General features: G+C 37.8%; 1 protein-coding gene across 1 annotated transcript; it reads left to right on the top strand.

Moving 5' to 3' along the window:
* The first annotated feature begins 843 nt into the window (after window positions 1–843).
* On the top strand, window positions 844–26,067 carry LOC149014962 (uncharacterized). The gene is made up of 17 exons (XM_089157312.1): window positions 844–1,089; window positions 1,957–2,383; window positions 2,501–2,726; window positions 2,849–3,094; window positions 3,249–3,364; window positions 3,776–3,874; window positions 3,963–4,050; window positions 5,679–5,908; window positions 19,800–19,984; window positions 20,179–20,378; window positions 21,726–22,058; window positions 22,390–22,491; window positions 22,768–23,065; window positions 23,554–23,702; window positions 23,787–24,071; window positions 24,790–25,056; window positions 25,584–26,067. Exons 2-16 carry the CDS (start codon window positions 2,085–2,087, stop codon window positions 24,985–24,987), a joined length of 3,054 nt encoding a protein of 1,017 aa, XP_089013438.1. The 5' UTR covers window positions 844–1,089; window positions 1,957–2,084; the 3' UTR covers window positions 24,988–25,056; window positions 25,584–26,067.

Below are 26,067 nucleotides of genomic sequence, written 5' to 3'. Positions count from 1 at the left end.
TCACTTCTCCAATATTAAGGCATTTTCAGCCTTAGTTGAACGTAACCGTACCATCTCAAACGACTTTCTCGAATCTTATCATTTATAGGAGCTATTCCAAGGTTAGTTGTAATATGGATGAATAGTGGAGTGGTTAAGAACAATCACCTCACTAATTTTCCCTATATATAAAGCGCGTTTGTTACAAAAAAAAAAAAGGGAGAAAAAGATTTTTTTTTTTGGAGAAAGGGAGCTTTGATTAAATAAAGATAAAAAAAAAAAAAAAAAAAAATTTATTGATTATCTTATCCTTCCTAGTTTTGCCGCTTAATATCCTCGTTTCAATTATGCAGAATTTATCTAAATGATGTTTGTTAATAGTCGAACACTTTGTACCATACATCATAGCTGGTTGTATATAATTTTTCTTTGAACTTTAAAGCAATACACATCACACAAGATCCTAGACACACTTTTCCATTTCATCTACTCATTTTAATTCTTTGAGAAATGTCATCTTCTTTCTGAATGTATGATGGAAGCATCTTGAGTAGAGTATCTTGATTCATAATTACGATTATTCCAATTCATTAATATGGGCCATCATCCGAGATACATCAAATAGTATGATTAGTCATCCAACGGCTGTAAGCTCTCTCTTTGCCTACTCAGCTCTCTCAATATGTTGTAGAAGAGCAACAGATAGTAAACCTAATCCTGTATTATTGTTTGTATTATATTTATTTCTATTAATATAAAGTCTTATTTTCTAAAAAAAAAAAAAAAAAAAAGAGAAAAGTTTAAGATGATTATACATTTATACGTTACAAAGCTTATCATTTTCCATGTCTGCGATATCTTAAAAAGAAATATTTTTTGGTAGATTATTTTTAATTTTTCACATGTGATTCGCAATGGTATTTGAGTCTCTTGGTAATTTGAGTAGAGAGTGGAGAAGAATATGCCATTTTCTGGTTACTGGCAAACGTTCCGGGATGCAATGCCAACTCAGTTCCTAGGAACCCATTTTCCTCCCTTCTCTTCACCTTTAAAATCTCTAAGAACTACTCTGCAATTCTCCTTCTTCTCCTCTCGTTTGCCCTCATTCAGGTCTCTATTTCTCTCGCCTTCAGTTCCAAGTTCTCTTTTAATATAATTGTGCATTGTTTCTTTTTGTTTTTTGTTTTTTTTTTCCCCTTAAATTTTTTTATTTCATTTATGTTCTTATCTTTGCTACAGTATCGAATACTATGTTTTTGATTGGAATACGATAGCTTCTGTCTTGTCTGTGTTTCTAATTCCATTTTTCTTGTATGTGGTTTCGTTGTGTTTATGGTGTTAAGACTTCTACAATGGAGGGAGAAATCAACGTCTTTTCTGGGTTTTTCGTATTTGCGTTGCCTCTGTCCCTATCTATTACCTTGCTCTGCAATGTCTGAATTAAAACCCTAAGATTTACTATTTCGGACAATCAAAGTAGGAAGAAGAGGAATCTTATCCTTATTTTACTGCTATTTCTTGTTATCTTATTCTGTATCTTCTTAATTGATGGTATTTACTTCATTTTATAGGTAGAGCCTGTGTGGGATTTATAACTTGGCTTCATCTGAGTAATTAGTCCTAATAATTGGAAATATGGCTCTTCTCGACTCTTCTAGTGGGTTTTCCTTTTTCTCAAACCATCCATTTTTGCCACCCACTCAATCACTCCACTGTTAACCTATTTCCTTATCATCATAGTATTATGATGCTTTGCTTTGTTACACATTCTCCTTTTTTTTTTTTTTTTTTGGGGGGGGGGTTATAATCATGTTAAAAACAGTAACTTACTGGAGTTTTAGTTTACGCCATTCTGGACAGTGGTTGCTTTTAGGCTTTTACACGGATACTGGATGTTGTTGTTCTTCCATCTATTGCAGGTTCATTTATATACATGGGACTACACTCTGAAGGAATCTGTGAACTATGTGCTTGCAGATTTTTTCACATGAACTTGATTCCAAGGACTTGGAGAAATTTCTATGTTGGATGTGGCTTCTGCGAGTGCCATTCCTTTGGAAGTGCTTTTTGTGAGTGAAGGAACCTAATTTCTTGCATAGAGATTGATGGGATCCACAATGCCGTCAGTGAGTCTTCTAGATACCTTAAAGATGGACAGGGTCAGAACAATATTGACCCCAACATATCAGTATCCACATGAACATTCACGCCATGCCATAATTGCAGTAGTTGTGGGGTGTTTATTCTTTATTTCATCAGATAACATGCATACTCTTATACAGAAGTTAGACAGCAATATCAAATGGTGGTCAATGTATGCATGCTTACTTGGATTTTTCTATTTCTTTTCAACTCCATTTGTTGGGAAGACTATTAAACCAAGCTACTCAAACTTCAGTAGGTGGTATGTAATTTACTCTGAAACCTATGGTTAAATATATGGACATCTTGTTGTTGATTCCTAGCATAGGGTGTGTAAACCTTGGATATTGCTGACTTTTAGAAATGGATAATATTTCAGGTATGTTGGGTGGATTCTAGTAGCTGCTTTGTATCATCTTCCCAGTTTTCAATCGATGGGAGTTGATATGAGGATGAACCTCTCGCTATTTTTGACGATATACATTTCATCTATCTTGTTTCTTCTTGTTTTCCACATTATATTCTTTGGCATGTGGTATATTGGACTTGTTGCTCGTGTAGCCGGAAAGCGGCCAGAGATCCTAGCCATTTTTCAAAATTGTGCTGTAAGTGATGATTGAAGCACACAAACACACACAGATGTACTCGTGTACATCAACAGACATCGCTGTTGCTTCTATTAATCACTTCGGTCTTCATTTATTGGGATTCTGTCATACTTGTGCAGGTCATTAGTATAGCCTGCTGTGTATTTTATAGTCACTGTGGTAACCGTGCTGTTTTGAGGGAGAGACCTTTTGAAAGAAGAAGTTCTGTCTGGTTTTCCATTTGGAAGAAAGAAGAAAGAAATACATTGATGGCAAAATTTTTGCGTATGAATGAGCTGAAGGATGAGGTCTGCTCATCCTGGTTTGCCCCGGTGGGATCAGCCAGTGATTACCCACTTCTGTCAAAGTGGGTTATCTATGGAGAGGTATGGAGGAAGCCACCTTTCTTTTTCGGTTTTAAATATCTTTATTTATTTTTTAGTTGCAAGTTTTATCTGTATATGCCTTCTTCTTTGACTTCTGGTTACACCGTTGCCCACATATATATACTTTTTTATCACTACCCCCATTTTTTTTCAGTTAGCTTGCAGCGGATCATGTCCAGGAACACCAAATGAAATCTCTCCTATATATTCATTGTGGGCCACATTTATAGGTCTTTATATTGCCAATTATGTGGTGGAACGGTCTACGGGGTAAGTGCTACGGTTTGTATATTCATTACTGTGAATTCTTGTTTCAGTTGGACTTAAAATGCCACAAAACAGTGTAACCACTTTCTTGTTGCATTTGATGAGATATATTCAGTGGAATCTCTGTATCTGTGAAAGTACAGCAAACATTTAGAAAACAATCACCAGATAGATTGTTAATCTTATGATGGGTCTTATTTTGGACGGGCATCTGTGTGAGGATTTCATGCATATACTCTAATTCTAGTTTGAATCAGGATTGGCCTCACCAACATTTTGTTTTACATCTGTCCTTGGCCATTTATTTATAACCTCATTTTTAAAGAGGAGGTCTTGATATTGTATTTTTGTATTCATTTTGATAAAGTCAGTTGTGATTTAATTTTTGAATTTACTAATGTTGGCATTTAACAGATGGGCTCTTACTCACCCTTTGCCAGTTGAGGAATATGAGAAGCTGAAGAAACAACAAATGAGACCTGATTTCTTGGATATGGTTCCCTGGTACTCGGGGTATGTGCCTACAATTTTGCTCTGCATTTCACATCCAGGAGAAAACTCCATTACCTATTCTGATGAAGCTGATGGCTATATATTGTAGGACATCTGCTGATTTATTTAAGACGGTTTTTGACCTCCTGGTATCTGTAACAGTATTTGTTGGTCGATTTGATATGCGTATGATGCAGGTATTGTTCGACATTATATTAAATTATACACTGTCTTGCCAAATGCTTATTCATCTTTTGATTTATTTAAACAGTTATCAATCCGCTGTCAGATAAACATCGGAAATTAAATGATCCTGTGATGTTTCTTTTTGTTAAATGTTGTGGACAACTGTAGTTGCATGAAAGATTTTAACTATTTTGAAAAAGACCTCAAATGCACACTTTGTTGAAGCCTGTTGTGTTTGATAGACTGAAATGATTAAGAATGATCAAACCAGCATTATGGGGATAAAGGACTACTGATGATTATAGAGAACTCTTGGAGATCTTGATCTGCAATCTAATGGTCAATGTTTTAGATGTTTCCCCCTCTTGCTCCACCTGTTTGGCAGTAATTTTCTGATTGGTCTATGTATAAGTTTTTTTTGGGGGAACTAGCACTTTCGGCTGCTCTTTGGGAAGCTACTAAAGTGTCTCTTTCTTTCTTCCTCCTAATATTATGCACTTCCCACTTTATGATGCATCTGGGGATTGTTCGGCAGAATTTTGTCTGACATCATCAATAAAATTTTGTTTACCCGCACCACACCACACCCACCTTCAAAAAAGAAGAAGAAGAAAGAAAGAAAGAAAGAAAGAAAGAAAGAAATGAACCCTTCAATGACTCTATCACCTTGTGTATCTAAGCACTGGCTTGACATCCGTTTTGCCCAATATGTTGCCTAAGTTGGGAACCTCATCCTTGCCTGGGACTGCCATGACAACCATAACATATGGTAACTCTGCGAACCCATATTTGCATGCGTAGACACTCTTCTATGGTATTTGCAGTATTGTTATACGAATTGTAGTATTTCTTTACACCATTGTAAGCTAAAATAACATGTGCAGAGAATACTAAGGTATTAATTAAAAATTAACAATGATTTTCTTTCTGTTTGATTAGTCATATCTTGTGAATAATTTGATCTGACCATAGCTTTTCTAGTATAAAAAATACTGAACAATAAATTACAAGAAAAGATGCAATGTACCTCAAGTCCATTGAGCCCTACTTTTATGCCTTTTTGGAGTACACTGGTATCCATGAGGACACTCACGGCACCGATGTCCAATAATTTTGCCCAGCATCTCTGTGATGGTATAGTGGGTGCACGGAATGTAGATATGAATGGCTGGAAAACAATTTTCTAGGAGATGACTAATAAAATCCCATATTTCTCGTTCACGGTGTGTTGGTGAGCTTTGTCTATTTTGTTTCAGGACCTTCTATTAGTAGTTACCATTTCAATGTAGGGTTTATAGGTCCCCTTTGTTTCCTTCTCATTGTTTCAAGACAAAGTGGATAAAAAGGGGAATATACAATCACACAGCTGGAAAAGATCACTAGTGCATTCTCAGGCCATTTTATTTCACAATCATCATGACCCTTGTTTTCACCACTCGTTGGTTCCCCTTGACTGAGTAAAGAAGCGTCGAAGTGAACTTTAAAGTGCTGGTTCTTGTTCTTTCTTTCTGTGCTGTGCATTAAAGGTTCTCTAGTGATTCCCCCCCCCTCTGCAAGACTGTTTTGATTGTTTTTCTTTTCTGAATAAATTTCTTGTTTCAGAATTTCCTTTGCTTCTTCATCTTTGTTCTCTGATCAGGCTGCAATGAGTAAGATTCATGATGGAGCTCAAAAAGATGATCTTTTATTTGATCATTTTAGTGATAAGGAAGACCTATGGTTTGACTTCATGGCTGATACTGGGGATGGTGGAAACCCAGCATATGCTGTAGCCCGATTACTTGCTCAGCCCTCTATTCGTGTCAATTTCAACAATTCTATGTCTTCGCTACCACGTGGAGATTTACTTCTCATAGGCGGGGATCTTGCGTGAGTTGAACTTCTGCTTCTTAGTTATGATTCTTAATTGAATTAAAAGGAATAAATGGTCCAAGCTGATGTCTAAAGTATAGTTTTTATTGTCTCCTAGATGACAACCTTGGCAACCATGCACCTTGATGACTAGTGTCACCTAGGTGGCATTTTGGTTGCCTTGGTCACCTTGTTAATGTAGCCTTGCATCCAGGCCCTCTCCAATGCCCTGGGTCGCCTGGATGTTATTACAACTTTGGTCTAATTGGACAGAAACTATTGAGCAATGAGTATCTGTGTAATTTTCTTCACCTATCACAAAATTTTGCCATGCTTTTTTGGGGTTTTGACTTGTCTTGGAAGGAATATATTGGCTTCTTGTTGCTTTTCTGCAATGAATTATTTGTTTCTTAAAATGATTATAATTTCTTTATATGCTACAGGTTACCAACTCCCCATGTTTGATTTGTTGTTACCTGCTTCCTTGTTGAAAAATTCTAACATTTTATTTAATTATACTAATCAAGATAGTGCATTTCTTGTAGCTCTATAGTTTTAAGGCATCACCTTGAGGCCAAACCTTTGATAAAAGCCGAGTGTGGATGGTTAGAATGTAGATCACTGATTTCTGAGATCAAATATTTAATTTAACCCTTTTTTGTTGCATCTTCCTAGATCAACAAAACACTTATTTTCTTTTCGTCATGAGAAAGCTGGTTAAGTTGGTCAGAATCAGCTTGAGCTTGAATCCTTGTTAGCTAGCGTCTGATTTACTTTTCTTTTGTCACTCTGCTCTCCCAAACTCTGCATATAGGTATTGCTGATGTGGGAATGGGACCATGCCTATCTTTCCTCGAGTTTGATATTAACATATGAGGCAGTATGCTGAACATTTTCCTCTTTGTTAATTAAAATTGGGGGAGGGGATTTCTTGATGATCCATTAATTTGCATGTTTAAGAACATATACTTTATTAATGTCTAGCTGATATAGAATCAGGACTTCTTTTCCCCCTTGCATTTTAGTTCACTGAGAAGACAGCTTGATGAACATTATCCTATTTGTTAAATTGAACTTGGAGGAGAGTTTTTGTAGGTGATGTCCCATTAACTAGCTTTTGTAAGAATATATTCTTTTGAGCAAATTACACAACACCCACTATATTTGGGTGACCACCCATTGTCTCATAAATTACATGGCACCCACATGCAAATTACAAGTTACCCATGGTTAAGTTTGTTGTTAAAATGGGTTACGAAATTAGCTAAATGAGCTTTGATGCCATACCCAACCCCCAGGTGGAAGGGATTCTCCCCTTCACCCATCTTCTTCCTATGCCGGAAATTGCTCTCCACCACCGGAAATCGCCCACCATCGCCGACGACCAGACCCCCTCCCCGCCGGCTATTTCAGCCCACCCCCCATCTCTCTCTCTCTCTCTCTCTCTCTCTCTCTCTCTCTCTCTCTCTCTCTGAACTGAAAGCTGCTAAGATTGTTCCGAAGAAGAAGAACAAGCCTTTTGTACCCTTGGTGAGACCCACCGCCCAAAAAGTTATTGCAGCGAATGTGAATGCCAAGAAGATGATTGATGAAATGACTACAAGAGAATGCGAGAGAACGTAGGAGGAGCGTCGATAAGCGTTGTAAGCTGTTTCTCTTATGAAGATGTACCATTCTTGTTGAAAACAGGGAGTGCATCTACACAGGTGTAGAAAATCATCAACTTCGCAAAGGCGAAAAACCCTAATTGTTCTTGAATTCCCTTTGGCAAATTATCGAGGTGATAGAACATTGTAGCCAAGATAAAACCAGTCACCATGATCGCTCCCACTCTGATTGTGAACAATTCTGGCATTCTTCTCATGTTTGTTATCGATTGCTTCGGTAGAACTGCAACTTCAACCCATAATGGATTCGCAAACGATCTTGAAGCCGTCAATTTAGGGTTTGAATAGTTGGCGGCGCCAGAGACAAGTTTTCCCCTTGAAATGCTTGCGCTAATGGCGTCTTTGAGAGATAAACCAGATTTGTGGGTTATCGTAATGGAGGAAGCGGTAGAGGGAGATGCCATGGTCGGCGCTGGAATTAACTTCTGGGCCATAGAGATAGCGGAGAGAGTTGATGCTGCCGTAGTAAGGGAGGAAAATTGCTTGGGCTTTGGAAGGATCAGAGTTGAGGCATGGGTATTCAAGGATGCAGCGGTGGAAGAGGAGTTCAAGCGTAAAGGGATCCATTCGATACCAGAGAGAGAGATGGGGGGGGGGGAGGTCTGGTCGTTGGCGATGGTGGGTGGTTTCCGGTGGTAGAGAGCAGTTTGCGGCATAGGATATATGGGTGACCTGGTTTTGGTTATGGCATCAAAGGGCATTTAGGTAATTTCATAACCCATTTTCGTAGCATGGGTAACTTATAATTTGCATGGGGGTGCCATGTAATTTATGAGACAATAGTGGGTGGTCACTAGTTTCACCCCAAATATAGTTGGTGTCATGTAATTTGCTCTATTCTTTTTCTATATTCTATATTAGTAGCTCTAGCTCAATATTTAGGTGAGAATTCGGTACTTTCATCTGGTAGAATGTACATTAGATATTTTTTGAACTTGGGAGGGGGGGGGGGGTGTCACCACAATTGTGCATGTTTTCTAGTGATTTCATCTATACCAGTATTTTATTTTATTGTGCAAAGATGGAGATAGGCAGCAGCTGGGGAAGTACCATACCGAGGACACTTCCAAGAATAATCTGATGATCATGTGAACACAAAGACCCGCCGGCCGAAACCCTAAGGGGGCCCCCTTGGATGGCTGCAAGAAGCCCCTTTGATCTGGCCGAACCCCCTAGTAGGGGTATTTAGGGCATTTTAGCCTTCTTTTTAGTGCTGGAATTATTTTCAGATGAATTGTAGGGTTTTATTTGAGTTTTTCCTAAGTTGAGTGGTGTTTGAATAGGAATTCCACTGGGTCCTATAGTCTTTTGAAAGCTAATAAATAGCTAGCAATCTTGTAATTTTCATTGTTGATGATAAAATAAAATTGATTGAGTTTGAGGATCATGGTTTCGTAAGTTGAGGGGACCATGGTTGAGTAGAAGATTTGTTCAAGAGTTAGCATCTCTGTTAGGAATTTCAGCATCTCCTTCAAGTCTCCATCATCTCCTTCAAGAACTACAGCAGCAAAGCAAGTAAGTACAGCATCCCCTCCCCACCCCAGTCTCTCTCTCTCTCCCCCCTTCTTCCCCAGCAAGCCTCAGCCCCTCCCTCACCATCCCCTATCCCTACCCCTGCAAGACACCCCCAGCCCTCCTCTGTTTCTGTGCAACCTTGCCTGCTGCCGCACTTGAACAGCAGCACCCCCAGCCCCTCATGACACCCCAATCCCTCCCTACCCTACGACCCCCCTCTTTCCCTCCCAACCCTGTCGGGCCCTCTCTCTCTGTGTCTCTTTCTTGCGGCAGAAAAGAAAACAGAAAACCGAAAAAAGAAAAGAAAAAAGAAAGAATGAAAGAAGAAGAAGAAAGAAAGAAAAGAAAAAAGAAAAAGAAAAGAAAAGAAAAGAAAGAAGAGGAAGGAGCAAGAAAGAAAGATCCTTCTCCCTTTCGAAATTCAACCCATATCCTTTTGATAAGCCTCAAACTTAATTCCCTTCCATCCCATCTAACCCATTCTTAGGTCGTCAGATCTTCATCTTTGTTAGCAATATTATCCTTTCCGCATTACTTTTTTATGTCTCTTACCCTACTACCTAGTAAAGGATCCCATCTTGGGTTTTGACAAACCCAAAATTTTCCCCTTTTCTCCAAAAGGCTTCCCACCTAATTTTGGATGACCCATATCCATCCTTTCCACAATACAAAAATTATTTAGCTTCTTTCTACCATAAACGTAGGGTTAGATTGGCATCTTGGAACATAGGATCTTTAACTGGTAAGAGCTTAGAATTGATAGATGTTATGAGGAGAAGAAGAATTAATGTAGCTTGCATTCAAGAGACTAGATGGAAGGGTAAAAAAGCCAAAGAGTTGGATGACTTTAAACTTTGGTATGCTGGGGATAAAACAAATAAAAATGGAGTGGGTATAATAGTGGATAAAGATTTAAAAAATGATGTGGTGGATGTTAAAAGAGTGGATGATAGGATTATTGCTATCAAGCTTGTAATAGAGAAAGAGTTCGTAAATATAATTTGTGCATTTGCACCTCAAGTAGGATTAGATGAAAGTATAAAGCTAGAATTTTGGGAAAATATGGATGGATTAATACAAGGATTTCGTCAAGGAGAAAAGATTATCATAGGAGGTGATTTAAATGGACATATTGGAAAAGATCAAAGAGAATATGAGAGTGTACATGGAGGATATGGTTTTGGAGAATGGAATGAGGAAGGGATTTCAATTTTAGATTTTGCAATTGCTTTTGATCTATTTATTATAAATACTTACTTCAAAAAGAGAGAGGAGCATTTAATTACCTTCAAAAGTGGACAGCACAGAAGCCAAATAGATTTCTTCCTAACTAGAAGGATTGATAGATTGTTGTGCAAGGATTGCAAGGTGATACCGGGGGAAAGCTTAATTGCACAACATAGACTTGTGGTCTTAGGGTATGTGATTAGTCCCAAGAACACATAAAAGGTCCAAGGTAAACTATCCTAGAATAAGATGGTGGAATTTGAAAGGAGAGTGCTCGAAAACCTTCGTTAATGAAGTAGTCAAACAAGGAAAATGAGATTTTAAAGGGGATACCAATGCAATGTGGAATGAGATGGCTATGTGTATTAAGAAGGTGGCTAAAGATGTCCTAGGTGAATCAAAAGGAAAGTTCCATTCTTATAGAGAGATGTGGTGGTGGGATAATGAGGTTCAAACTGCCATTAGGAATAAAAAAACTAGTTTTAAGACATGGCAAAGAACTAAGGATGTTGAGGATCTTCAAAGGTATAGGTTGGATAGAAATGAAGCTAAGAAAATTGTGGGAAAAGCAAGGGAAAAGAAGTATGAAGAGTTATACAATAAGTTGGGCACGGAAGAAGGGGAAAAATCTATTTATAAGATAGCTAAGGTGAGGGATAGGAAGAGTAGAGATCTTGATCATGTTAGATGTATTAAAAATGGAGATGGTAAAGTATTAGTTTGTGAGGAGGACATTAAGAAAAGATGGGAAACCTATTTCTCTAGTTTACTAAATGAGCATTCTTCAAGCACTTATGATTCGGACGATTACACCTTTCACCAAGGCACCAATGTTTGAACTTATGTACGTAGAATTTCGATGTCCGAAGTAAAAGAAGCTTTAAGGAGGATGAAACTCGGCAAGACACAAGGTCCTGATGAAATCCCAATTGAAGTATGGAAGAGCTTAGGAACCCATGGACTAGTTTGGTTGACTAAGTTGTTTAATAAGATTATGAGCACAGGGAAAATGCCTGATGAATGGAGGAGAAGCGTTGTGGTTCCAATTTACAAAAATAAAGGAGATATTCAAAGTTGCAATAACTATGGGGGCATTAAATTGATGAGCCATACGATGAAATTATGGGAGAGAATAATTGAAACCCGTTTGAGACTCTTAACTACAGTTACGGAGAACCAATTTGGGTTTATGCCGGGAAAATCTACAACTGAGGCTATTTACCTAATTAGGAGGCTTATGGAAAGGTATAAAGATTGTAGGAAAGACCTTCATATGGTATTTATTGACCTAGAAAAAACTTATGATAGTCCCTAGAGCGTTAATTTGGCAAGTACTAGAGAAAAGAAGTGTTGTAAGTAAATATGTAGATATAGTTAAGGGTATGTATGATGGTTCAATGACTAGTGTTAGAACAGTGGGGGGACAAAGTAATGAATTCCCGATAACAGTTGGGCTACATCAAGGGTAAACTTTAAGCCCATATCTATTTACACTGGTAATGGATGAATTAACCGAAGACATTCAAGATGAGGTCCCCTGGTGTATCCTTTTGGAAATGATATTGTGTTGATAGATGAGACCCAAGTGGGGATTAATACCAAATTAGATTCATGGACAGTAGCTTTGGAATCAAAAGGCTTTAAACTTAGTAGATCAAGGACAGATATCTAGTTTGTAACTTTAGTCATGATCGGGCAGATGATGAGGTGGTGATACTTGACGATAAAAAGATTCCCAGAGTGATTGTTTTAGGTACCTAGGTTCAATCATAAGTAAAAGAGGTGATTTAGAGGATGAAGTTTCCCAAAGAATTAAAATAGGGTGAATGAAATGGAGAGGTGCGTCCGGGGTCTTATGTGATCGGCGTATTCCATTAAAGCTTAAAGGAAAAATTTATAGGACTGTTGTTCGACCAGCTATGATGTATGGTGCAGAGTGTTGGGTGGTTAAAAAGAATCATATAGATAAACTCAGTGTAACAGAAATGAGGATGCTAAGATGGATGAGTGGCAAAGCTAGGATGGATAAGATAATAAATGATCATATTAGAGTTGGTCTGGGAGTTGCTCCCTTAAGTGATAAGCTTCGAGAAAGTTGTTTGAGGTGGCACGGCCACGTTCAACGAAGACCTATAAATGCCCCTGTACGGAGAAGTGATATAATCCATATTGAAGGAACTAGAAGAGCTAGGGGTAGACCTAAGATAACCTTAGGAGAAGTGGTGAGAAAGGATATGTATAGCTTAGGCCTTGTTTTCAGCATGGCCTCGAACATAACTGATTGGAGGGCAAGAATCCATGTAGCCGACCCCATTTAGTTGGGACAAGGCTTATTGTTGTTGTTGTTGTTTTCTACCAATCCTAGGCATTCTATGATTTTTTGCTGGAAGATTCTAGGCAATTCCCAAATTCTAGGAATATGCCTGAGAAACCCTAACCCTAGAATTGGGTTTACATAAGATGATCTGCACATTTTTTTAATGTGTTTGTTGTTGTCATGATGAGAGCTAAAAAGATTCTTTTCATGGAGGAGTTCTAAAACTTCCAAGCTGTTGTAGATTGTGGAAATCATTTGAATATTTGCTTGTGGGAAACAAGGAACTACCTATGTGATGCAGAGCTGAAGACATACTCTCGAAGGAAGAAGCCGTTCATCAATGGTGTCACGACCTTAGTTTTCACATGCTTGGTGGGGCCCACATTATGGACATTTAACTAGGGCACGCGACAGTTCCTTCCTTTATCAATCTGGTTATAACTACTAAAACAAAATGCTAAACTAAACATTCTCAAGAACAAACAAACAACTTGTTTGACAGTTTGACTCATAAACATATGTACACAGTCTAAAGTCCTGTCATGTTTACGTTTGTCCTTTCAACAGTGTCTAGTAAAGTACATACAGTCTCAAAGAAATGTATACATTCACAGTTCAGTCAAACTAACATCAGTTGCAACAAAAAGAAAAGAAAAGTTTTCCATCTTCTACTTTAAAATGCACTATCAAGTGGCAGTAAGCAATATAGACAACCATGCCCTTGTCATATACCTGTGGACCTGTCAACATTTACAATTATGAGCTTTGCGGCCCAGTAAGCAATATAGACAACCATGTAAGTAAGTCAGGCAATTCATTATGCACCAATTATTACATCAAAGTCATATAACATTGTGCATTTCAATTTTCCTTTCATTTATTTTCATTTATGTTATTTGACATTATAGTCTTGAGCCTAGGCAAATCCAGAGGATATACATTTCTCTTCACCACCAAAGTGGCTTCTGTCTCTTCACCACCGAAGTGGCTTCTGTCTCTTCACCACCGAAGTGGCTTCGTCTCTTAACCACCGAAGTGGCTTCTATCTCTTCACCACCGAAGTGGCTTCTAGGCACAAGGCCTTGTACACCTTGTGATTTGCCATCTGCACAGACTCATTCTTTTCACTTTTCAGTCTTTCTTTATGCCCTCCCATTTGGGTACATTAAGCACCAGGACTTACAGAAGCCATTACATTTTCATTTCTTTTTCTTTTACTCTTTTCATATTCAATTCAGCATTGCATTACCATGCTCTGTCTATCTCAATGTATCTTTTCTTTTCAATCATCATTTAGTCTCATCTGAACACAGTTCATACAATTCAATCATTTAAATATGAGAGCTTGATAATTCTACATTTAACAAGCATGAACATCATTTCAAATTCATGATTAACAGTTCAAGAATACTATCAGCATTCTAATTCAAGCAATTCAATCAAGTCATTAAGCTGTCATCCAATCCCATGCATTTTTGTTTAATACACAAAGACATATATCATGCATTTTCCATAAATTGCATCAATAAATAAACAAAATAGATTTCATGTCATCATGTGAATGTTACATATCTATTAAAGGGAATCACCCACTTAACATACATAGGTTGGTCAGTATCACTTACCTGTCCCTGTTTCATGCGTGTGTGTTTTGACCTTGGTTCTGTTAAAATCCGCTCTCCCTCTTGTACCTCAAGTAATTCCTGGCTATTTCGAATATGTGGGAACCAATGAGAGATTTTCCCCTTTATTTTATTTTATTTTCTCTCTCCTCCTTTCTCTCTCCTCTCTCCTCTTTCCTTTCTCTCTCTTCCCCACGGTCTTCCTCTCTTTGCTCTCTTGCCTTCCTCTTCTCTCTTCTCCTCCCCACTCTTTCTCTCTCCTCTAGGCCTTTAATGGCTTCTCTCCACTTTCTTTATTTTTCTCTCACCTATCTTCTCACTCTCTGTTCTGTACCTCAGCAATATTTCTCCTTTTCTTTCTTTTCTCTCACCTATCTTCTCTCTCTTGGTTTAATGCTTTTCTCCACGTTCTCTTTCTCTTTCTTATGCTAGCTCTCTCTCATCTTAACTCCTCTTCTACACGTTTCTAAAATCTGAAATCTTTTCTTCTCTCTCCTCTTTCTCTTCTCTGTTTACGCAGAAACACCCCTTTTGTTTTGATTCCCATTTTCACTTTATCAAGGTTATTTACATGAAGTGGTGAGATGGAATGAAGATACCCTTATGTGTCGCTTCCTCTTGCTTTTATAAATTTCATAGGCATGCATTAGAAGACAATAGTCTTCCACGTGAGGAGGTGGGAGATGTGTCACCTCCTCCCTCTCTCTCTCCTCTTTATATCATATGTGGGGTGTAATAATGTGATTTATATTATATATAATACAATATATATATATATGATTTATTTTATACATAATATATTTATCTATAGTATAATATATACATATATTTATATTTGACTAATTATATGGGCTTTGTTATGGGCTTGTGGGCCCGCTGTAATATCTTATGCAGGGCCCACTTTGAGGTGCTAATATTAGTACCTTTGGGTTCAGAAGATCATGTTGATCATTTCCTCATTTTCAGTTCAGTCTAATTCAACTGTTGTGGGACCCACAAGCGATGTCTGACCTTGACCAAATGTCAATTGGAATCTAGCCTCAATTAAACTATCCTTTAACTATACTCAGATCATTTGATTAAACCAATCATCGGATCCTTTAATAATCCTAAAGACTAACACAGTCACACACAATAATAAAATAATAATATAAAAAGATGCGGGGCATCACAAATGGCCTAAGGATATGATCCAAATCAGTCCATGACTTTCATGGGCTAGGAGCCTAGGACTATTCAAGTGGGATAGAACCAGCTGACACATTATGCCGTTCATGGGATAGACCTAAGAGTGAGTCTACTCCAATATGAATGGAAACTTGAGAATTATCTCATAATCAATATAAAGTGCTGTGAATAAGAAACTCCATTGTCGAAGGAGCTTTCCTTTGTCAAGAGTTATGTAATGGTTAAGTCAATATTAGGTTTGAGTTAATATTCTGGTTAGTTGGTGTGCTAATGGTTGGTTCTTGTATTTAATATCTACTACTTTAGGTTGGCTATATAAAGGGACTTATGTAAGGCGTTGATCACCTCACTTGTGTTGAAATCAATATGTGCTTTTGCAAGTCATTCTTTTCTATGGAGAAAAATGTTGTTTTGGTCACGGTAGGTTGGTGGTCAATTTAATCGATCCAGCTTGTGGTAAGAAGCCTGGGTGTTACTTTGTGGTTTTTATTGTTTGTTCACTTCCCTCATCCATTAACACATCCATTTAGTTATTTATGTTATGTTTTTAGTAACTAATCAGATCTGTCCATCTGTCTGACGTCAGAATTTCAGGGTACCTGGTTCATCTCTACTTGGTAATCTTCATTTCAGTCTATCTTGATTCTGGTCTACAGTTCTACCCGTATTGTGAATTGACAATTCTCTCCCTATTATCATAATGTCATTCTAAATTTACCATTAAGGGTCACTCTAGGTATTAGTTATGTTTCCCATCTGAAATTCATTCTCCGTGAAAAGATCTTGTTTGGTGAAACAAATTTTTATGGCATGTAAGTCTGTTAAGGATGATATATGAACAATGGAGCATAAATACAGTCCCTGAGGACTACTGCATAGCACTGTTGGAGTCAAAGCCATGCTCAGCAGATGGTCTCAGGTCAGCCAGCGCCCTTACCTACTGTTCCACCGCCGTAAATTAAAAAAATGCAGGTCATCGAATGAGCAAGTTTGCACCACTAGGATTTCCTGTTGAGAATTGTGCAGGCTTAGTGTGCGTGGTCCAAGGCTGCTGCCTTGGTGCACAAGTACAGCCAGCTTAGTTTGCCCATGAGTTACATACTTTCCTTTCTTGGAAAAGGTTCCTTGGTGCTCAAGGTTTAGGAGAATGGGACAGCATAGTTTCTACTTTCAGCATAGTTACTATTTTCGTCATAGTTTCTATTTTCAAGTTTCTTTCTAGTTTCATGTACTTTTCTTGTTGATTCTTTCTATTTTGGACAGATTCATGAGTCCATGAGATGTACTTTTATTTCTTTTTTTAGAGGGCAAGGAGACTTGCTTCTCAAATTGTAATTTAGACAATGAGATCTATAAATAAGAGAGGTTGTTATTCTAGGAAGACTTGCTGGAATCACAGGCCATTGCTGCTTCTTCTTCTTCTTTTCTCCTGTTCTCTTCATCGATTCTGCCACTATTTAGGTTCTCAAGTGCTTGATTTCTAACATGATATCAGAGCATTAATCTGATTTCTAGGTTGCTTTTTTTGATTGCCGGTTTGAGAGTCGTTTGCAATTTTTCGTTTGAATAATGAGACCCTAGTTCAATGAAAAAGATGAATTAGGGTTTCCATTAAAAAAAATAAAAATACTTCGTTTTAGTTTCCTGAACTTTGATTGAAGGTTTCTGCAATTTGCTTAGATTGGAGGTTCTGGTGCGGCTGCTGGGATCCGGGTTTTGTTTCTGCGATATTCGGTTGTGAAGAAGAAAAATAAGCTGTCAGAGAAAAAGGGGACTTACGGTGGTTTCGGTGTTCACTATCACTGCATGTTGTTGCTTTTGCACTTTGTGGATGGTTCGATTGTCGCCCTTGATTTTAAAATTGAAGGATTCCGACAAATTTTCCAAGACTCAAAAGTTTTTCGAAGAAGAAAGTCTGTGGTTTATTTGTTGTTGTGTTTGATGTGATCCGTTTGTCTGGTTGGTTGTTGTGTTTCCCTCACTTTTTTTTCTTCTTACATTTTTTATGATTCTTTACTACTACTCTAAGAAGTCTGGTTCATCTTTCTTCAACTTCGTTACTTCTGAGTTTCTGCCGTCTATTTTCTTCTGCTGATCGAAGTTCTTGTTTTTCTAAGATTTCTTGTTGTTTGCATTTTGTCTTCTGCCTTGATTTCATTAAGACATATTTTCATTTAAGAAAATAGTTCTTTTGGAAGGTTGAATAGGAAGATGTTGAGGTAGCTCGATTGTCTTCGATTTGCAAGTTTGAGGGTTTGTTGAGGAAGAAGATGGTTTGGTTGGTCTGATTTTTGGTTCAGGTTTTGGTTAAGTTGTGGGTTCAGACTTGGATCAGTTTTGGGTTCAATTTTGGGTTCAATTTTGGGTTCAGTTTTGGGCTTAGTTCTTGGTCCATATATGATTCAGTTTTTGGGACCTTTCTGGTTCAATTCCTGGCTTGTTTTCTGATTTTGTTTCTGGTTCTATTCCTAATTTTGTTTCTGATTCAGTTTCCTAATTCCTAAACTTTCTTTATTTCGTGTTTCCATATTTAATTAGAAATGGTTCCCAATGTTTCCTTCAATTTAGGCTTCCAAGTCTACTTTTTGGCTGTGTTTCCTTTTGGGGATTTCTCTAATTGCATTGACATACTCAGATGGTTCCACAACTTACCTGATTGGATATGTTGAACCTTTTTTTTAAAGCTGGGCACATGCATGCAGCTTATAATCTACCATGAGGAGAGTTTGAAAATAATTTTTTGGATTTAGACTTGCTAGAAGAATGAAAGATTATATCTACCATCAAATAGCACGTTGGAAATTCTTGCTTTGGATCTTTCTATATTGGATATTGTTCTCATTACTAGTCTACGTGTAATGCTACATGTGAGGGGGAGATTGGATGCTCATTCCACATCTACTCAAGATTTGTTGAAGAATATTATTGGTAAAGATCCTTGTCCTCCTAAGATGGTATTGTACAACACCACCTACCTACTCAGTCTATAGTAACCTATACTATCTTTTATATGCCTATTTGATTCTTAGTAATCCATAGTACCTTGCCTACTTGTTCTGCAGTAACCTATACTGCCTTTTACCTACCTATTTGGTCCGCAATAACCAATATTGTTTTTTTACCTACCCGTACCTTTGCCTACTACTTTGCTGTGTTGCAAGAGGTTATGTGTGGACATTAGAGATACAATTTTTATCTGTTAGAGTGGAGATTCCTCCTTGTTACTGGCAGTATTTGGATAGTGTCTTTGATGCTGCTATACTTATGGATTTTTCTGATTGTTTTCATTATTGGATGGTTTGTTCTACATGAAGAATTATTATTATTATTTTTATTAAAGTTGATGTTGATTATCTTCTAGGTGAAGTTCTCTTATTAGAGTTTGCTATTGCTACACAGTTCAAGACTGGTGCTGCCTTTCAAGTTTATTCTTATTGTCCAAGCTGGAGCTTTCTTTGAGTATACTCTAGCTTGAGGGGGAGTGTTGAGAATTGTGCAGGCTTAGTGCACATAGTTCAAGGCTGCTGCCTTGGTGCACCAGCCTTGGACAGCCAGCTTGGTTTGCTCATGATTTACATAATTTCTTTTCTTGGAAAAGGTTCCTTGGTGCTCATTGTTTAGGAGAATGGGACAGCATAGTTACTGTTTTCATCATACTTTTTATTTTTCAAGTTTCTTTCTAATTTCATGTACTTTCCTTTTTGGTTTTTTCTATTTTGGACAGATTCATGAGTCCATGAGATGCACTTTTATTTCCTTTTATAGAGGGCAAGGAGGCTTGTTTCTCAAGTTGTAATTTAGACTATGAGATCTATAAATAAGGGAGGCTGCAATTCTAGGAAGACTTGCTAGAATCGCAGGCCATTGCTGCTGGTTTTTCCATCTGCTTCTTCTTCTTTTCTTCTGTTCTCTTCATCGATTCAGCCACTGTTTAGGTTCACAAGTGCTTGATTTCAAACACTTCCCTTGTGATCTCTCTCATGTAGTCAAGGACAAAATGGATTGCAAAATATGCTTCTCTCTCTCTCTCTCTCTCTCATCTATATACCTCCTTGTATTCTGTTTTCCGTAAAGATAATAAATAACTGATTACTTGGTCCAGGTTTTCTGATTAGATGCAACTTATGCTGGAGTAATAACTAAATGTTTTCTTCTAGTTTCCTGCCTTCTGGAAAGAATGGCCTACTGAAACTTTTATGGTTGAGAAAATGAAGTGCAGCTTCCATGGTAATTTAGTTGTATTTTCTAGTTGCTTTGCTTGTTTATAGGTACATAATTTGTCAGTTTTGTTAGGAAGGATGAAAAACAGTTGTTATCATAGTGTGTTTTTATTGTTGAGTTGGGAAAAGTTAAAGTCCCCATTTATTTTACAGGTACCCCAATCCTTCAGAATTTACTTATGAGAAGCGGTTTTTTCGTCCATTCGAATACGCATTGCAGCCTCCACCTTGTTATAAACCAGAGCATGTTGCTGTAAACAAGCCTGAGATACCCTGTGCAGAATCTGAACCAATTCAAAATGATGGACCTCAGTGTTTTGTACTTCCTGGAAATCATGGTTAGTGCTAATGCTTACCAAACTCTTTGAACAATTAGAGTTATGGGTTGTTACAGAATGAAAAAAGGAAATTAGTGTAGTCTTACTTTCAGTACACAATTTTGTTATTATTATAATTAGTTTGCAGACTAGGTCTAGTGTTTTTGTTGCCAAGATCATTAATATGGTCCTTACAAGTCTTAGATTTGCTACAGACTGGTTTGATGGGCTTCACACTTTTATGAGGCACATATGCCATAGAAGCTGGTTAGGTGGTTGGTTGCTGCCCCAAAAAAAAAGCTATTTTGCCTTGCAACTGCCTAAAGGATGGTGGGTGTTCGGTCTTGATCAGGCTCTCCATTGTGACATTGATGTGTATCAGTTCAAGTTCTTCTCGGAGTTGATTAAAGAGAAGGTACCATTTGTGATTTTGCAATATACACCAAATATAGCCTCCTTGAATGACTATGTTGCATGTAACACAGTTTAGTGGCATGATGGATTCCTCTTGTTTGTCTGTAATAGTCTCTTTGTATCTGATGTTGTATCATCTAGTCGAGGAAATTCTTCTACTAGTTGCTTTATATTTGTTTTGGAAGCGATATGATATTTACTAAGGGTGTCAGTTGCGTACCGAAACCGTACCAAACCACGCCATCTAAAACAGCACCGTACCGTACCGAAACCGAATTTCTTCGGTACGGTTCCGGTTTTAGGTACTCATTCCGACACTGTCGGTATGTACCGAAACCATACCGAATTGGTACCGTACCAAATTAAGAGATATAATTGTAATTTTACAATGAAAACATTTTACCTTTACCCTATCCATAATTCCCTATTTCAGTTTTTCATTTCGTCCTTCACTCCTCTTCTTAGATTTACTTGTTTTTGTCACTATTAATTAGATTTACTTGCTTTGTCTTTGTTAATATCAAATTCTATTGATTGTTTGGTTGCAATTTCATTAGGATCTTAATGAACTAATAACAAAAGTGGCATGGGTTTGTTTGTACCAAAAGTATACTGCTTAGATACCGTGTTTAAACCGTTTTTCCATACCGATTTAATATTGAAACCGTACCGAACCGTTTTTGCAAATACCGAAACCGTACTATACTGTGTAAATTTGGTACGGTAAGGTTTTGGTTTTCGGTATTCAAAGTTGGTACCGTATTGAATTACCGAAACCGTACCGATTGACACCCTGAATTTTTTTACTAATTAGTCTAATTGTCTATTTTTGAAATGAAGTGTTTTAGTGTTTGACTCCAGTTCTAAAGCTTTAAAACTTCAGTTGCAAGAAGAAATTTGTGACTTGAATGTTAGTGATTTTTCTTGTTGCACCTGCAACCATGCTTGATCTATTATGTTCATGATATATTACTCAAGGAAGTTATTTCACTAAAAGAAGTTTTGGGTCATGTCAGATTTCACACTTCAACTATTGGGAACCTTGTTACCTGATTTCATTGGTGATATACTTCATTTAATGTCAGTGCTCAACCTGAGGAACATAATTTTTTGATGTCTATGATTAATTGCTTAGTCGATCATTGGTATGCATTCTTAGAATAGATCCTGGGTTTACAAGGCATTTTGAATCCGGATTCTTCTCTATTTTCTCACTTGAATGCATTCTATACCCAGAATGTATTCCAGGATTTGAACACGCCATTAGTTTCTGCTGAGGTAACCTCACAGAATTAATCATGTAGTTTGTCTGGATCATATGGATTATAAAATATTCAGTTTTTTCCAGGTTGGGGAGAATGACCGTGTAATCATTTTAACACACGAACCAAATTGGCTACTTGATTGGTACTGGAATGATGTCACAGGGAAGAATGTCTCTCATTTAATTCGTGATTATCTGAAGGGAAGGTGTAAGCTCCAAATGGCTGGAGACTTGCACCATTATATGCGTCATTCTTCTGTTTCTTCAGATAATCCAGTCTGTGTGCAACATTTACTTGTCAATGGTTGTGGTGGGGCTTTTTTGCATCCTACCCATGTTTTTACTGGTTTCAAAGGGCTGAATGGGATTCCATATGAAAGGAAGGCTGCATATCCATCTATTGAGGATTCAAGCAGAGTGAGTTTCAAATTTTGATTCTTGCACATTTTTCTTAGTAAAAGATTCTTGCACTTCAGTTGTTGCAAACTAGTCAACAATATAAGTTCTCCATATTTTTTTTGGCTGTCATAATGGTCTATCTGACCCTACTGGCTGGCCTCGGCACAATGATAAGGTCTCCATTGAGATCTGCTGGTTGCAGGTTTGAATCAGGAAACAGCTTCTCCATGAAGCAGGGGTTTGCTAAGGCCGTGTATATCTACTCCTCCGCAGACCCTGCAGTGGAACCTAATGCACTGGGTACAAACTTAATAATTGCCAATCTGACATACATGTGAATTTGCTACAGATTGCATTAGGAAATATCTTGAAGTTCAGGAAGAAGAACTGGCAGTTTGACTTCATTGGTGGCATCATCTACTTCGTACTGGCTTTTTCTATGTTTCCACAGGTAGCTTTCTGTGCTCCCTGTTATGTCTCCTCTTTATGACCAGATTTTGTTGACCTCCTAGATGACATGTACAGTCTCTCTCTAGATGACAAGTATAGTTTTCACATTGGGTTGACTTTACATGCACACAATCCCATCCCCTGCCCCCTGTGGTCCTGGCATGGGGCACCGTCTCTTTCTCATCCATAAACATGCTGGGGATTTTTTGTTTTGTTCTGGGCTGAAATTGGAAATGTTTGTTAGAGACGATTAACAGTTTTGATTTGTTCTTTCCAGTGTCGGCTTGGCCACATCTTGCAGGATAATTCATTTTCTGGTCATTTGAAGAGTTTCTTTAGCACAGTATGGGATGCTTTAATATACATGCTGGGAAATTCATATGTTTCTTCTGTTGGAACTCTGTTATTACTATTGGCATCATTTTGTTTTGTCCCTTCCAAAATGTCTCGGAAGAAACGGGCAATAATTGGAATAGTTCATGGTTTCACTCACATGACTGCAGCACTAATTCTCATGCTGTTGCTGGAACTGGGTGTTGAGACATGTATCCGTCATCAGCTGCTAGCAACCTCAGGTCTGCTTTTCTTATTTGTGTGCTTCCTCCGCACTCCTTGTTAGGTTGTATAGTACCATTAAAAATTGTCAATTATGCAAAATGATAGCAGATCATATTTTTAGTTATGCACCAAGAATGTAGCAGCATAAATGGTTTGTCAGATCTGTTTTGGTTCTGTATCCAGATTAAGTTATTGAAACAACTAAGAGGATCTATATAAAAGTGAGATATTAATACTTGAATTGCTTGGGTAAAAGTGTGGTTAATTACTGGTGTTCATAGGTTGAAAATGCAGTTTATGAAAAACTAGAGGCATAAATGCTAACCTTGATGATTAGCTATAGTTGTTTGACTAAGTTGATTTGCAGTGCCTAAAATTGTTGATTGGGAGTAGTGAATATGCAAATTCCATCATTGAAGTCAACTTGTTATCTTAAAAAAGGTGCTAAAATTGGTAGCTGGAACTTTTAAATATTTATTATTGTGCTTAACTTGTCTATTTTAAGGATATCACACATTGTATGAATGGTATCGATCGGTGGAGAGTGAGCACTTCCCGGACCCAACTGGTCTTCGAGCTCGTATAGAACAGTGGACGTTTGGCCTGTATCCAGCATGTATAAAGTATCTTATGTCTGCATTTGATGTTCCTGAGGTGAGAAATGTGGTCTAATTCTGAAAAATTCCCTTGGGTACTTCTCTATTAATAAATATTGAACATGTGCTGAATATTTTTCAGGTTATGGCCGTCACTAGGAGTAGCATCTGCAAGAATGGGATGGAGTCACTGTCACGTGGAGGTGCCATCATTTACTATGCATGTGTCTTCCTCTATTTCTGGGTTTTCTCAACCCCTGTGGTATCACTGGTGTTTGGTAGTTACTTATATGTCTGTATCAACTGGTTTCACATCCACTTTGACGAAGCTTTTTCCTCACTTCGCATTGCAAATTACAAGGCATTCACTCGCTTCCACATTACGCGTGACGGTGACCTTGAAGTGTTCACCCTTGCAGTTGACAAGGTATGAGACTACCTTCACTAAATTTTGGCAATACTGAGGAACTGTACTTAACAATTGCCATTGAATTCCATTTGTTTGATGGGGATTCCTCTGCCCAATTCCTGTCAATTGGGTTCTGGCGCTGCCGGCTTTGTATCATGGGCCATTTGGAGATTTGGGTGGCTAACCTAGCACAGAAGTATTCCACACAAGTAGTCTGTTTTTTTTTTTTTTTTTTGGGGGGGGGGGGGGCATGGGTGGGGGACTTTCCTATGCTGCATTATCACGACAATTGTTGCTGAGAGGCTGTTTCGATGCATTGACCTTGGTCTACAACTGTATTTCAACCGACAATTCAACAAGACCGACCCCTATACTTGGAGATTTGGGTATGGTATGGAAATAGCAATTGATAAAGCCAATTATTACCTTCGTCTTTCATGTGTATGGAAATACGAGGTTGGGTAACTATAATGGCGGCTGTAGTTGGGTTTGCTCTAGTGATTGGTTCTCAGCACTGGCCATTTGTGGAAATGAATTTTCCAACTGATCCAGTTTCAGAATACGTCTGATGAATTTATCATCCTCGGCAAAAGAAGACTTAATAAATATTGCTAATTCAAAATATTTTTTTGGCCAGTTGGGGGAAGGGGGGGGGGCTGTGTAGCTAATTCCATTCTTATTTTGCTTTTTCTCTCCATTTCCTTGGGGAGGCATTATTGATTCTTTTAATTTGCAGGTGCCAAAGGAATGGAAACTGGATTCAGAGTGGGAGAAGGAAGTAAAACTTCAGAAACCGAGTCACCTTAGGAAGTTCCCAAGCAAGTGGAGTTCTGCTGCTGCTCATCAAGACCCACTTGCTACTGTTCGAATAGTTGATCATTTTGTAATTGAGAGATCGGATCCTATGAACCCTAGCTCTGAAGCCAGCAAATAGTGCTGTGATTATTCAGTGATTTGGGGCTGAGACCTATAAACAGCTTTTGAAGCTTTCAACCACTCAAGGGTAAGAAAAATAAATTAGAAAATTTATTATTCAAGAGAAATTTGAATTTTGTGAAGAGTCCTTCAGAATTAATCAAATGCCTTCCCTTCTATTTTAACACTTTTTTGTAATCCAGCTACATTGAAACTTGTTTCTTTCTTGTGACTGGTCCAAGCACATTTGGATCAATGGACCATTGGTGTTGGGAACCAACTCTTACCCATAGACCACTGCTCTAGTTATGCTATTCTATGATCATCAACAAGTAGTTCAGGTTAAGTTGGACTTAGTTCATGTCAAGTGGCTATTTCTGTGGTGTTCAGTACTCGTTTTTTCTGATTTTTTTGGTAAGAAATTTGTTTTTACTGATGGGTTCATAGAGATAATGTTATACATGGTAAGACCAGTACAGATCCTTTCTCAGTTGAATTCGTATTCCCAGAATTTCCCTTTCTTATGTACTTTTGATCAAGACATGCTATTCTCTTTAGATTTTTATGGCAATTTGGCAATCGAAAATGATTCCCTTCCCATATTGTTATGCGCAGGAGCTTACAGCGCACAATAAACAGATCAGGCTGGTTTTTCGGGGTTTTTCTCGGTGGCCTTTTCGTTGTCGTCAGGTCAGGATGGATGCTGACAGCGTGCAGTATTTAACCTGAGATTATTAGCATTGCTCGTGGGTCTGATCAGATTTATTGTCTTGGCCATCAAACCAATGAGATTTGGTGTGATAATCAGGATGTTCTCACAGCACCAACTTCAGTACGATGGTCACAACCTTTAGTTACTGAGCCTTTTTTTTTTCATGTTGGATCACTCTGAAGAATTGTATTTTTAAGCATTTTGATTGATCAATTCTGTTGTATTGATTTAGATTTCTAGCGTCATCTGTATGCAGAGATGCAAGGCAATGTACAGTTTGTTGTTCCTGTTAATGCCATTTTGCATATCTAATATATGGTTTCTTTTGTTCCATTGAAAAAAATTTAAAACTACCCTAAACAGACATTAAAACATAAGAATCATTTA

The sequence above is a fragment of the Hakea prostrata genome, chromosome 5 (genome assembly GCF_041222555.1).
Source record: "Hakea prostrata isolate BN-2017 chromosome 5, UWA_Hpros_2, whole genome shotgun sequence".
Classification (NCBI taxonomy): domain Eukaryota; kingdom Viridiplantae; phylum Streptophyta; class Magnoliopsida; order Proteales; family Proteaceae; genus Hakea; species Hakea prostrata.
This window is presented reverse-complemented; position numbering and strand designations above follow the sequence as displayed.

Excerpts from the sequence above, each read along its gene's own strand:
- LOC149014962 (XM_089157312.1), top strand. The coding sequence starts at position 2,085 with ATGGGATCCACAATGCCGTCAGTGAGTCTTCTAGATACCTTAAAGATG. Across the intron at positions 4,051-5,678 it reads TTGATATGCGTATGATGCAG|GCTGCAATGAGTAAGATTCA; the intron begins GTATTGTTCGAC and ends TTCTCTGATCAG. Across the intron at positions 22,492-22,767 it reads CTTTTTCTATGTTTCCACAG|TGTCGGCTTGGCCACATCTT; the intron begins GTAGCTTTCTGT and ends TGTTCTTTCCAG.